Genomic DNA, 12523 nt, shown 5'->3' with positions numbered 1-12523 from the left:
ATTGCTTCCTCTGTGGTTCTTAGGCAAAGTTTTTCTGGTGCCTTGTGCATTGCCATGGTGCCCTTCATTTCTGTAAAAAACAAGTGGGGCTCCTGACCTTGTGAGCCCACTTTATTTTCATCTCTCTTAAGCTCACGTTTAGTGATACATAGCAGTAGTCCCCAAGGCAGACACATGGCAGAATTCACTTTTGTGCAGTCTCTCAAATGCATTAGTTGGTATTTATTTTGAGGTTACTAATTAAGAGGACTTTTACATTAACTGCTCACTGCACAGTACACAAATGGTGCATCATGCGACAGCAGTGTGTCATCAGTTCCTATAGCTTATTAAGAAGAGTGGCATGCACTCTTGCTGCATGATGTTATTTCTACACTACTGCTCCGAGGGTTTCACTACAGTCAGAATTTCCAAATACAAGCCTCATAGCTGGCGTTCTTGAAGTGGCCTAAAGGAGTTTGGCATCGAACTGAATCTAAAACTTAACAAGCATGAGACAACAGGTTATTTTAGACTGCCTTGAAAAACCTCAGCTCAAGAGAAGACTGAAAGAGATAGGCAATGAAGGAAAGAGGTGGTCAGAAAGTAAGTAACTGTAAACTCATTACCACACATCTAACTCCACAAGCTAGTATGCATAAATATGAAACTATTGCTGACAAAAAAAAAGAATTTATAATGAAGTCACAGTATTACATAACAAATGTGAATGGGCAACACACATACAGAACATTACTCTTGAATGTAGCTCCTGACTAACAATCACCCATTTGCTGTACTAACATAAAAAATACCCCTTAATAATAAAACTCATTTATGAGTGGTGTATACCACAGAGGATGTTTAATTGTAAAAAAAATTTTATTTAATTCCTTAATCTCCATAACATCTTATATAATACACATTTTGCCCATTTTAACAAATAACCTTCACACAAGACCACATATAATAATTTTGGCCCTACAGCATCATTTTTTCCCCTGAAAAGTAAGGGTTGACAATAATGTTAGACACACATTTCTCTCAGAAAACTAGTACAATCCAATCATGAGCTTTGCAAGATTTACCACAGAGGATTAATAATTTTAGCTCTTAACACTTTATTGCTTATAGGAGCAGAATAGCATATCTAAAATGCATTAGTGTATCATGACATATTAATGTATTTTCTAAGTCACTGATGCTCATTCCATTAGTGCAATAAGCAGGGCCATACATACTGTTATTAGATCAGGATTATTTACCATTTATACATACATTATACACACACACGTATGTATGTATATATATGTATGTATGTATATGTATGTACGTATGTATGAATAAAAATAAAACACACACACACACAAAAGGATTTACTTTCAAAGGAAAATTGAAACACCCCCCCCCCCCCAAACAGAGACTACACATGGAAGGCAAACATGGATAAATGAAAGAAACCCTAGGGCTAACATTCTTTTTTATTTTGTGTTGCTATATTTCATCTTATTTCCATGTTTCCCACCGTTAGCAGAAACTTAAAATGACAACTTATTGGTAATGCACACAAACCCTACCCCATGAGCAACAAAATCAAAGCCCCAACCACAGAATAAATGCCGAAAAGCAAATTAGTTTGAAAACTTTGTCAAAGAAAAAAGAAAGAAAGAAAAGAAAAACAGAACTCATGTTAGAACCTGTTCAACTAGAAACTTAACATTAAGCATTTACTTTTGAAAGCAAAAGTGTTCAGTTGACTGCATACAATCCGTTGTTAAATATTTAAAAATTCTTTGAACTCCAGAGATGGGATACTTAGCTATTATATTATTATTAATATTGCTCTGTCAGTGCTTCTAGAAATTCAAGACACTGAAATACAAGTGTGTTGCAGCAGGTCTTGCACTTATGAGCAAATGCAGTTCCGGAGTTGGTGTCATTTATTTCAGTTTATGAAGTCATACAGAAAAATCTCTATTTTATATGGTTACTTACAATAGTAACATATTTTCTAAGTTGTTATACTGCACCTGAGGGCAGCAAATACTATGCCCAAGGGTCAGCCTGTTCTCAGTTCAATTCTTCTAGAAAGTACTGTCTTGGAAAAAAAACAGCAAAAAATTCTCACTAATGAAGTGCACTGCTCTAAATAAATAGAAACTGTTTCAATACAGTTTATCAAATGTAGGGAAGCAAATATTACATGTTGCATTATAACCAAAGCCTCACATCAAGTTAATGGTCTAATATTTAAGGACCACAAGTTCTGCAACAGGGATTAAGACTGCTGTTTCAATGATTTCTTAAAATACTGCTTGTGTATGTTGTCAGCCCAAAGAAGCTCCCACATACACAGGTAGTTTACCTAGGGAAGAAAAGGAAGACAAACTATTTGTTTTTAAATATAAATTAAGAGAAATAATGTTCTGAAGAGAATTCTAGAAGTTGGTCACAGTGAGGATTAAAGCAGAGGTCTGTTAGCCTGCAGTTAACCATGGCTGCAGTTGTGTCCAGACAGTTAGAATGTCATCATTATTTAAGGCCTAATGCTTATATTAGTCATGTGCATTTTTGGATTACAGTAACTTTTTTGTACTTGCAGGTTCTTCAAATGATCACTAATTGTGCCTGGATGGCCAAAGAGATGAAATTCTGCAGAAAAGATACTTGTCCTCTTAGTTCTTAACCACAAAACATTACTCACAGGCTTAGGTCAGATTTACCCTGGTCTAAATCCAATTGAACAGTTTATCTCTATACAATACTTTAAAAGGGCTCTCAATTTTCAAAAACTGAAGACATCTTTTATAACAAGACTGCAGAAGAACTAGATAGATAGTTCCATTCCCCAGGCCTTTTCCCCCAACTTTTACTCAGTCCACAATTCTTTTCTAGGGTTAGACTACTTCATTGGTACATGTAAGGGATGTGCATAGCTCCCCCAGCCCCTTCTTCCCCCAAAGTCATAGGCTCTCCTGAACAGGTCATTCCCTTTTAGACTCTATAGCTATTCCACATAAAGGCATGGAGATTACTTCAAATGCAAGTTCACAGCTGTGGAGAAGTTCCAACATTTGTTTTGATTAACACGGCCTATATTTATCTATTTCCTCACCAAATGTTTGACTGGCATTTCAAAGGATAGGCTGTCTTTACTACTAGAAAGCATCACTAGGGGGTTGACCTGCTGGAAAGCAGCTCTGTGGAGGAGGACCTGGGACAGGTCCTGGTGGACAACAAGTTAAGCATGAGGCAGCAATGTGCCCTTGTGGCCAAGAAGGCCAATGGTATGCTGGGGTGCATCAGGAAGTGTTGCCAGCAGGTCGAGGGAGGTGATCCTCTCCCTCTACTCAGCCCTGGTGAGGCCACGTCTGGAGCACTGCATCCAGTTCTGGGCTCCCCAGTACAAGAGGGATGTGGCACTACTGGAGCAAGTCCAGCGAAGGGCTACAAAGATGATTAGGGGACTGGAGCATCTCTCTTATGAGGAAAGGCTGAGAGAGCTGGGCCTGTTTAGCCTGGAGAAGAGAAGGCTGAGAGGGGATCTTATTAATGTGTACAAATATCTGAAGGGAGGGTGCCAAGGGGATGGAGCCAGATTCTTTTCAGTGGTGCCCAGCGACAGGACGCGAGGCAACGGGCACAAACTGAAACACAGACGCTTCCATCTGAACATGAGGAAAAACTTCTTCACTGTGAGGGTGACAGAGCACTGGCACAGGTTGCCCAGAGAGGTTGTGGAGTCTCCTTCTCTGGAGATATTCAAAACGCGCCTGGATGCAATCCTGTGCAATGTGCTCTAGGTGACCCTGCTTGAGCAGGGGGGTTGGACTAGATGATCTCCAGAGGTCCCTTCCAACCTCAGCGATTCTGTGATTCTGTGATCACCTCTACTAAGAAGCATAACTCACCCACGTCTGCAGTGACCATGGTAGACTGATTCTCTGGTACTGAAACAGAATTCTGGTCCATGCTGCGCGAGTCATCGTTGACCTCATGCTGGCTTTGGCTGAGCTCTGACCGCAACTCCGAATACTCATCTTCCTCCCTGGGAGAGAGCGCAAAGGCAAAAATAAAAACCTTTGAAATATGCAACTCCATGGCACTTATTTCAGACTTGTAATCAGAATGACAGGATACAATCCACAAGAGGGTAACAGGGTTTTGTCCATCCAGTCAAGAAGGATTTGTATCCTTTACCACAAAGCAATTGCCCCTGTGCTATACCCATAACAGCCACTTGTGGTAGCCAGTGTCTGCCTTCAATTTCTTTATTCCCAAGGTCTTTATTATTCCAGATCACCATACAACTAAATAATGAGTGGAACTCAGGGCTTTTTTTCACATATCTATAAGTGAGGACGTGTGCAAGAAGGACATGCTTTGCAGTAACTCCCTAACTGACCATTCTTAATCTGCACAGGCAGCTTTTGACCCTAGAGGGGACTAGCAATAACCAGTTTGGGTGTGTCTCTCGGTTTGAGCCTGCTGTAGGCTCGTGCACGACACAAGTGTACACATGCATGTACCTACACACGTGCATCTGAATTCTCCCAGGGACAGGCAGGTTTTCATTTCCCTTTTCAAAAGGAAGGGAACAGAGAAGCGAATACAGTATCAAACTGCTGCAGTTACTGGGAAACAAAAAGCCTCAGTTACCTGGGTTCTAACTGTTATTTGTCAAGCTGGTTCTACCAAAATAATTTAGGCCATAGAAGACTTTAGCTAAAGCTAATGAGCTTAAAAAATTAGGGCTTTTCCCTCCTGTCTTCACATGAAGAGTTCAAAGCACTGGGAAAGAAGATAAGTAAATGAATAATTGCTTTGCCTGAGAACATTTCTAAACATTTTTCTTCTTTTGATCCACTTGCTGATTCAACTTCGAAAAATAAATTTTACCTCTATAATGATTATTTTGACAGTAAGGTGTACATTTTGAACATGAGAAAAACATCAGTTTATATACAGCTGCAAAGGCCCTCTGATAAGTGAGCAAACAGCCCTCATTTTGTTACACATTAAGTGAAGTTCATTTTGCTGCAGTTTCAGCAGAAGGGTGGATAAGAAACACAGCGTGAGAATGGAGTTGTCTGGATTCGGAGGCAGCAAGAAACAGCAAGAGCTATCTGGGGATCTGCCTCTGGGAGGGGCATTTGTAATCTAAGTCTGCTGTGTGTGCACTATACTGTGATGAGTATTTCATGCAGAAATCTTGCAGATTTTAGCCTGAAGGTTTGACTGGATTTGCCAGGCAAATTAGCAGAGAATATGGCCCATACATACAGGGAACACAAATTGAAGAAAAGTCTTCTGCAAAAGTGGCAGAGGTGACAACTGACCAGGACAATGCAAAAAAGGGAATTTCAGCTTGCTTGCCAAGCAGGGTTTCYGAAATTACTGAAATGCAATTTCTTTAGGAACTACTATGCTCTTCTAACCCTTACATTTGCTTTAGTGCAAAGAAAGTTAGACTTTCTCAGAAGCAGTTAGCGACTATTATTAAACAGAAATGCAGGTGAACTGGTTAAAATTAAGATTTAGATCAAAGCAAGGTCTTTAAGGTGCTATGCAATACATGTTTAGGAAAGTGTAAGAACTAAATCATGAACAGCAGGAATCAAAACAGAGTAACAAAGACACATAAGCATGAGTTAATGTTCTATGAATAAGTTAATTATTAACCACAACACAAGCCAACAATAATTAGCTTCAGACAAAAACAATTACTGTGTACTCAAAGAGTTGCATTTTTTTGGTCCGAAGGTAATTCATTTTTTCATTTATACATCAGCCTTCTCTACAATTAGTCCTACATTTTAAAATCTAAAATACCTCTGCAGATGGATGAGAGGCTGCACTGATCATAAAACGATGCCTGTTGTACGCACACAGTAATCGGTTCTCACCACACTCCTTTTGGCTCTTATTGTGAAACTTTTCCATTTAAAACTCAACACAGCTTGGTCTAGCTAGCACTAAAGCTGTTTTTTTCAGTTTAAAGGACTCGGGCATTTGAAAAGTACGTTATGTGGCAGCACTCACACATTTCTGTGGACTCAACTCAGAAGCCAGTTTCTGGATGAATGCATGCTTCTAGGTCTCAAAGACCTGCCCAGAAGGATCAGAAATCCATTTCTGTAAGCAACAGCAAGGTCAATTAGTCCCTCCACCTGCAGCCACTTAGGGCACAGACCGAGGTCTAAAACACTGGATGATTTCATACTTCAGGGGCCAGCTGTTTTCCAACAACCATTTTGCTTTAACAAGTACTTTTGAAGCATTCTGAGACCTTCAGATAGAGAACACTACAGGTACTCGTACACTGCAACCCACGGATGGGCTGCTCCCTGTGCGTACATACTCGACATCTCTCTAAACCAGTTGCGAACAAAGAGCAATACACTTGAGACAGCTTGGGAATCAATCACTGAAGACAGGTGGGGCTGGGCACTGTATGCTGAAGCCAACACTATCACACCCACACTGCTGTTTGAATGGAATCCAAATAGCTTCAACCTAGCACGTCTTCAGGAGCTACAGTCACACCTCTAGGTCACTGTGTAGATATGCCTGCGCGCCACGTGTTATTTCTTTGATGCTGTAGTCTGTTCACTCTCCTTCTTCCTCATGAATCCCAAGACAACCTACTTTCTGACTACGTATTATTTCAGATCAAAAGCCGTAATTCTAGACTAATGGTTTTGTAGCAAAGGGTTACAAAATTCTCAGCAACTGTTTCAAATAATCCTTAGCAGGCACCAATAAGCCAGAGAGACTATGTCCTTCTGGTGTTGTTGCTTATTATTTTTAGAGTTGCACAGATGTAACCAAACAACAACTGCTTTAGAATGTAAAGCAGTTTGATCTCTCTCCCTTTTTACTTTTGCTGAATATCAAGATGACATCTAAGGAAGACTGTCAGTCACAGGCCAAAGTTATTTCTGCGTGACTGGATTACAGATAATTTTTCCAGCCAATTACATGATTAAGAAAAAAGAAGTTGAGCTTGAATCAATCTATAGCAATACCCCAAGCTTCTAAAGTCAGGAATATTCACCTTTAATATACACATAATTCCCTGTTAGTACACTATTATGTAGTTTGTAAATCTTTTGGGGGTTTCAAAGTTATGTTATCAGGGTGTATCCTTTATATCCAAATATTTACAATAGGACTGCTGCAATTGGAAAGATCCATTTGACTGGTTTTCCTGTCTTATAAGTTGTGCGCACTTGGAGAGGAAGAGGAAGTAGGCATACATCTTGTCAAAGGACAGAGAATTACTGAATGGGGGGAAAAAACAAAAACAAAACAAAACAAAAACAACCCCCCTCCCCCCAAACTCTCTCCTGCAATTGGGAACAGAAGAACTAGGGATAACATTACCACCTGCATCCTTTGATACATTAAGAGGAGCTCAGAGCCTGCACTTTCTCTGCAGAAACATCAGACACTCTTCAGTCCAACCATCTTGCTCAGAAGTTGACTGAAGGTCTGTGACTTGAGTTTTACAACAAACTTAAGCCAAATACAAGCCACCTCTTCCCAACTCCTCCCCAATAACGTAGACCAGAACAGTGAAACATGGTCATCCAATTAAAATTTTCCGAGAACAAACAGAACCAAGGTTTATGACTTCAGATTACTCAGTTTTATCCTCATCCCAGCGGACCACTTTTCAGCATCCTTTCACCCCCAAGTTGCTACCTTCTTGAACTCATAGAGGGTAAATTCTGCATTGTCAGGCTTCAAGACCTAAGCAAGTAAGAGCAAGTAAGCAAGCTAGTCTACTTACACTGTATGAGTATAGGAAACTCTCTTTTAGCCCTAATCAGTTACAGCTGTATTTCAACTTTTTTAGCAAGGCTGAGTTTCCAAACCAGCTGAAGGGTCCAGAGCAACAGCAGGGAGATGAGACAATTGCAGATGAACGTTGGCTTGCTCCCATAACCATAGTGACCTCATTTCATTAGGGAATGTTGGAAGAACGTAGTGCAAGAGCAGCAGCTAACTTCATGTGGCCACACACATGTAACTTGTTGTGCCTAAGAAATGCCTAGCAAATCACTAGAACATCACCAGAAATTTCTAAAATACTCCCATCGGGTTATTGTTACTAAGAGTAGCTTATCAAATATACCTGGGAAGAGACATAGATGTGGGCATGTGACTTAAGTTCTCTTCTACAGCTGGACTTACCGAACCATGCAAGCAAGAGCCATTACACTGCAAGCTGTGTAAATCCCCCTGACATCACCTAATGTTTTTTTTTAAAAAAATCTGAATGGAGAACATTAATTAGCTTATACAATCTGCCAAAACTCCTCAAGCTGTTGCAATAGCTTATTCAGACTTACATACTATTGCTGCTTATGTACTTACTTACCCTCAAATTGATAGTTACCAATTTAAAGATACTACGGTTTCAAGTAGATAGTCAAATTCTCTCTGTGCAACTCCGGCTTTTTCTAATTGTTTCCAGAATATTTTTGTTTACTGGGAGGAACCATTAAGAATGTCATAAAGTAGCAGTACATCTGGCTGCATGTTAGTTTATTTTTACAGCCTAGAAACTATACATGAAAATACTGAACAATCTTTGTGTCAGTGCTGGGGAGACACTTCTCTGTTCTGTAGTTAAAGTTCATTCAAGAAACTGCTTTCAGAAAGCCTAAATTTTGTTGATATTACAAGCAAAGCCTTATCTCAGCATGCGTACTTGCAGATATCCAAGAGTCATACCAAAAAATTAAAAATAAAATCCCTCTTGCATTCTGATTTAGCAGAAAGCTATAAATACTGAGGCCCTAGAAGAGCAGCCATGTTCCCAGGACTCTTTCTCGCAGAACTGTTTTGTTCCAGCTCCCTAGTTCACATTCCCAACAGCCAAGGATGGAGTGCCATGAGTCACACCTGTCCCAGCAAAGACAGCAATTACACCATCCTTGTTCTGCGAGATGTTACACCTTCCAAAGAGTGAGGCAAGAACATCCTAAGTAAATTTAGAGAAAGTCCCAGCAGGAAGTATTAATATTAATTCTGTTTAGTTGTATTTTATAAACTGGATAGAATCTCTCCAATTCTACCTCTGTTTGCCATTTTTAGGAAGAATTTTCCTTCTCCATTCCCCAAACACCAAGGTATTGGGCTGTCAAAGAAAACAAGTTATGCCAATCATTAAAGGAAATAAAACCACAAACTTCATACATGTTTTCGTTCTTCCTAACAAAAGCAGAACAAAAATAAGAAGAGGAGGCCGCCCAGCAGTCTGAGCAAATGAGTTCTCATATGACACGACCAAATGGTCGGGCACAAGAGCGGCTTGGCATCTGTTGCAGCAATATTGTTCCAACACCTTCAACAGTCTGCACCCCTCAGCAGCAACTGCACTTTCACGAGAAGCAGCATGCACTTGGTATCAAACTCAGTTTTAACGCTGCATGCCAGAGCTGACTTTTTTATGGATGTGGCAGAACATTCACAGCATCCACCAAATTCCAGTACTTCATAATTGATATATAATTTGGCATTTAGCTTGGCCCAAGGACTCCATCCAAAAAATCTCTTGTGGTTGTTATGTAATATTTTTCTAAATTTCCACAGAGTTTTTCTGCCTTTCAAAAAAATATCAGTGCAGCTCTGATACTTCCCATATTTTGCTCTTCAGCCAACCTTTTCAACCAAAACTTTACCAGAAAGCAAGATGGGTTGGGTAGCCAGTGCCATGCTGAAACAAAAGGTGACTACACAAAATGAATGGAAGGTTTGACTATAGAGTTATCAAGCAAGAACAAACATGGAGGCATAGCGATTTTTTCAGAGAAGTACAATCAATTTAGAACATCTTTACCTGAAAAATACTGCCATGACTATCACCAGTTATAACCAGTAGAGTTTGCAGTATTTATCCTTTTAAATAAGATTAATGCCATGTGATTCTATCACTAGTTTTATATGGTAYACATGCATAATGATATTTTCTATTATTCATGGTACACCAGTTTTTTCTTAAAAGCAAACAGCTAATAAGCAAGAAAAAATTCAAACTTTGCTACATGGGAAGAGCATCATGTAAACTTCACCTACAAAAGTGTCAACTCTAATTGGATATTCTCTGGAAAATTCCTAGGTTCTAGTGGCTTACATGCATCCCCAAAAATTAAGCTTTAAAAAGTTCCTTCCTTCTTCTAGTCTGACTTCCTCTAGGATGAGAATAATGGATAAAAACATGGGAGGAAAAATAAGTATTTTCCTGTAGTCAAATGTAAAGTTTCTTTTAAAACAGTAACAAGTCATGACTTAATGTAATGTCCCAAGCTTTGCTGTTCCAAGTACAGGCAACAATGTGATATCATTTTGTGTTTCATCACAACTGCTGGCACAAGTTCAAAACCTATCAAAATCCATATGATCTGTATTTCCCATCAGAAGTGATTTGGCTTAGGCTGTGTGTAGGTTGCCACAGAAGAAAGTTAAAAACAGAGGTGCAGTTTGGGTGGCTACATCTTTCTTTTTCCACTATTGGTATCGCTTACCCAATCTCCCGGCATGTATATTAAGCTAAAGGAACATCTAGATGGCACAGTACAGTTCTTTACAGGACTCACTAGACTGAGCAGAGTGTATTTCTACCAGGGAGAATACAGGGCTTTTTATCCTTGGGATGACACGGGTACCTTACAGAACACTGGACTGTGCCAAGGACACACGCCCTAACTACGGGTAGCTATTTAGTACCAGTCATAACAAGTTTAAATACCTTAAAATTATCATCAACTTATATTTAAAGCATACGTCACACGGCATTTTGCACCATTCCTGCATTTAGCCCAGAATTTCCAGGAAGCTACAGTACCTTATTGTTGTTCCTTGCAGTCGATCAATCTTCTTATTTAATTCAGCAATGATACTGTGCAGCTCTGTGATTCGTTCCTCGTAGCGTAGTGTTGTTCGCTCCTGCACGTCTTCGTGCTCTCTCATTAGGTGGGATTGTTCACACTAAAGCAGAGAAGCAAGGGTACAAAGGAACAGGAAGAGTCTTATGAATAACTCCAGAGAGACGATATAAAGCAAAATTGCACACCATTAATGGCTTTCTTACCCATCAAACCGACATTGCCTTAGCAAGAAAAATATCAGGTGCAAAATACTGACTGATACACAAAGGTATAAAACTGGCAAGTTTTTAGGAACTGAAAGACTATGCAATGTAATTTTATTATTATTATTTTAAACATATCAAACAGCTGCCCTTCCTGCCTGAATAAAATCCTCATCTGCAACTCAGAACAGCTATAAATATCTCAGCCTGGAATCTCTGTGAGGTTCATGATGCATCAATAATCTTCAGGGATCTTCCCAACATTGCCTGGATTAGAAAAAGTCCCAAGGCAGAAACTGCATTAGGAAAAACAAAAGTAACCAGACTTTGAGATTGTGACACACCACCAGCTTTCAAAAACAACCTTCCCTGTCCTCATACCCTTCATACAAAATCAGCCCTGTGACACAATTCCTGACCATCACACAGACTGACATCTAAGATTTACTATCTGCTGTCTATATATCATTCCTTATGCCCCTCTCCTTGGTCATCTTTCTTCCTCTGTTATTGCAAAAACAGTTCTACCAGCATAGTCCTCTAGTTCTCACTACCTATGCCCTAGGTTTCAAAACCCACCAAAACAGAAAAACCATGTATATTAGTGTTACAGGCTAACATCATTTCATAAAGTTACAGCAGTCAGACCTGGTACATTGGACACTGTCACAGAAACACAATGTCACTTCCAAACGAAAACAGCCTATTATTAAAGCATAAAAAGTACCTTTGATCACCCATATTTTTCATCTCAGTTGAGTATTTCATGCTAGACTGTAAAATATAGCCACTTCTCTTCCTGTCATTCTGGAGGGAAAAGGCAGGATTGGGCAAATGAATTTAAAGCCAGGTAAAACCCAGAAAACAATTCTTCTTCGCCATTAGGAATATTTATTTTTATTAGCCTTTAAAAATAACATAWCATATTTTTCTTACATGTATATTCTTTATACCTCTATAATAAAATACTTATTATTTGCACATTTAAATGACTAGATTGCTGCTTGGCTTCCGTAAGTATCACGAAATCCTCCTTTTTCTTTTCAACAGAATTTTAATTCCAGCTTCTCTGGCATACTCCTGATGCCAGCAGCCACTGTACCACAACCACAGCCACTCAACAGCGCATGTTCATTGGAGTTATGCTTGGTAGTAGACTGGAAAGAACAAGACATCTAACTCTCTGCTTCTGACTCCCTGCAGGCTTCAGCCAAGCTTCCTTGCAACCACACGCTGGTATGTACTGTGCTGTGAATAAAAGAAAACTCACAAACCAACCAACAGCATAAAAACCACATCTGTTAACTGAAGACCTGCAATGTAAGATCCTTAGCAGCATTTCTTAAAACTACAACTCATAATAATATATGAAATCCTCTAACATTGTTGCACCAAAATGTGTTTTTCCAAATTAAATAAACACTCTTTATAGGGGTAATGCCC

General features: G+C 39.5%; 1 protein-coding gene across 2 annotated transcripts in view; it reads right to left on the bottom strand.

The window, feature by feature from the left end:
* Nucleotides 1-12523, bottom strand: part of MCC (MCC, WNT signaling pathway regulator) — a 206629-nt gene that overhangs the window by 48446 nt on the left and 145660 nt on the right. For both annotated transcript variants that reach the window (XM_026059901.1, XM_026059902.1), the window contains 2 exons: nucleotides 10835-10977; nucleotides 3891-4027 (listed from right to left, as the gene is read on the bottom strand). In XM_026059901.1, the coding sequence (XP_025915686.1) occupies nucleotides 3891-4027; nucleotides 10835-10977 (280 nt within the window). The remainder of the gene's footprint in view (nucleotides 1-3890; nucleotides 4028-10834; nucleotides 10978-12523) is intronic.

Source organism: Apteryx rowi, unplaced genomic scaffold (genome assembly GCF_003343035.1).
Source record: "Apteryx rowi isolate R43461 unplaced genomic scaffold, aptRow1 scaffold_161, whole genome shotgun sequence".
NCBI classification, from domain to species: Eukaryota; Metazoa; Chordata; class Aves; order Apterygiformes; family Apterygidae; genus Apteryx; species Apteryx rowi.
Note: the sequence above shows the minus strand (reverse complement) of the source record. Positions and strands in the feature narration are given on the sequence as shown.